The sequence below is a fragment of the Stegastes partitus genome, unplaced genomic scaffold (genome assembly GCF_000690725.1).
Source record: "Stegastes partitus isolate 25-593 unplaced genomic scaffold, Stegastes_partitus-1.0.2 Scaffold284, whole genome shotgun sequence".
NCBI classification, from domain to species: domain Eukaryota; kingdom Metazoa; phylum Chordata; class Actinopteri; family Pomacentridae; genus Stegastes; species Stegastes partitus.
In genome coordinates this window covers 35,629-36,797 of record NW_007578015.1, presented here as the reverse complement: position 1 = coordinate 36,797, position 1,169 = coordinate 35,629, and the positions used below count along the sequence as shown (strand labels likewise).

Sequence of the window (1,169 nt, the reverse complement as noted above, 5' to 3'; positions counted from 1 at the left end):
GTCTACGTCCTTCGTGTCAGGTGAAGTTCACCAGCGCCGTGAAGCTAACCGAAGGGGGCGCCGCGGGGCCGGAGTACGGCAGGGACGAGGAGGAGAATTTCTTCAAGCGGCTCGGTAAATGGAGGTCTGGCAGGAGGAATCCATCCAAGCTTCACCACACAGAAGAGAAAGATGGTAGACCTCCCCCACCCCGGGGTGCCCCTCCACCCTCGCCCACGCCCTCCCCCCATCGTCCTCTTGTCTCTCTTCTCTCTGTCCCCGCCTCTGTTTGTCCCGTGTGGTGTCGTGTCTTGCATCACCTCACAAGTCGTGGTCTGCCAGTTCTTCTTCCGTCCACCATTCTGTCCATGTCAGCTCCGCCGGATAGCTGCCCGCCCCCCACCCGTCAGCCTGAATGTGTTACTGCCAACCCATCGGATTTAGTTTTGATCATTATTCTGAATGACCAGCTTCAAAATAGCCTCCGGAAAGTACAACACTGCATTGATGGCAGTTGAAATATAAACAGTTGCATCCTCACATGTGGCTCCAGTGAGACGATGATCGCTCGCTGGACCAGTTTGTGCTGCTGCTAATTTTTTATCACAAAAGTAAACACACAATGTCGCCAAAGAAGACGTTGTTTGCTTTCTAAAGATTGGAAATTCAATGAATTATTTTCCTGATATTTGACATCAGCATTTAGAAAGCAGGGGTGTTCTCGCAACTGTTAATATATGGAGTTGCATTATGGGAATTGTAGTCTTGACTCATGCTAGTAACTACAAACAGGGTGCATCGACCTCTGCTCAAATGATACCCAGTCTTTTTTTTTCAACTCTCATAAGTCCTCGGATGTTATGGAAGTGTGCTATTAAACCACCGCTTTAAAAGACATGCATAACTAGAATTAAATCATATTATTTTATTTATTTATTTTATTTTCTTAGATAAATTTGTGACTTAGATAAACTAATGATCCACAAGGGAAATTGTTTTTTTTACCGCAGTAGCAAGCACACAAAATAAATAATTATATAAGAAAAGAAAAAAAAAAAGCAAACAGAATAAAAAGAACACAATGCAAATATATTCCATATGGACAATTTTACATTTGTTTTTCCAAGTAAAGAAAGACAAGCTAAAAATTAAAATAAATACTACTGTACAGTCATTATCCTTTAAAAAAA

The 1,169-nt window shown here is 42.5% G+C and overlaps 1 protein-coding gene across 1 annotated transcript in view; it reads left to right on the top strand.

Annotated features, from left to right (window-relative positions):
- The window catches only part of unc80 (unc-80 homolog (C. elegans)), a 52,934-nt gene that overhangs the window by 20,640 nt on the left and 31,125 nt on the right, over positions 1-1,169 (top strand). The window contains exon 20 of the mRNA XM_008282736.1: positions 1-174. This exon is cut by the window's left edge and continues 2 nt beyond it. Within this exon, the coding sequence (XP_008280958.1) occupies positions 1-174 (174 nt within the window). The remainder of the gene's footprint in view (positions 175-1,169) is intronic.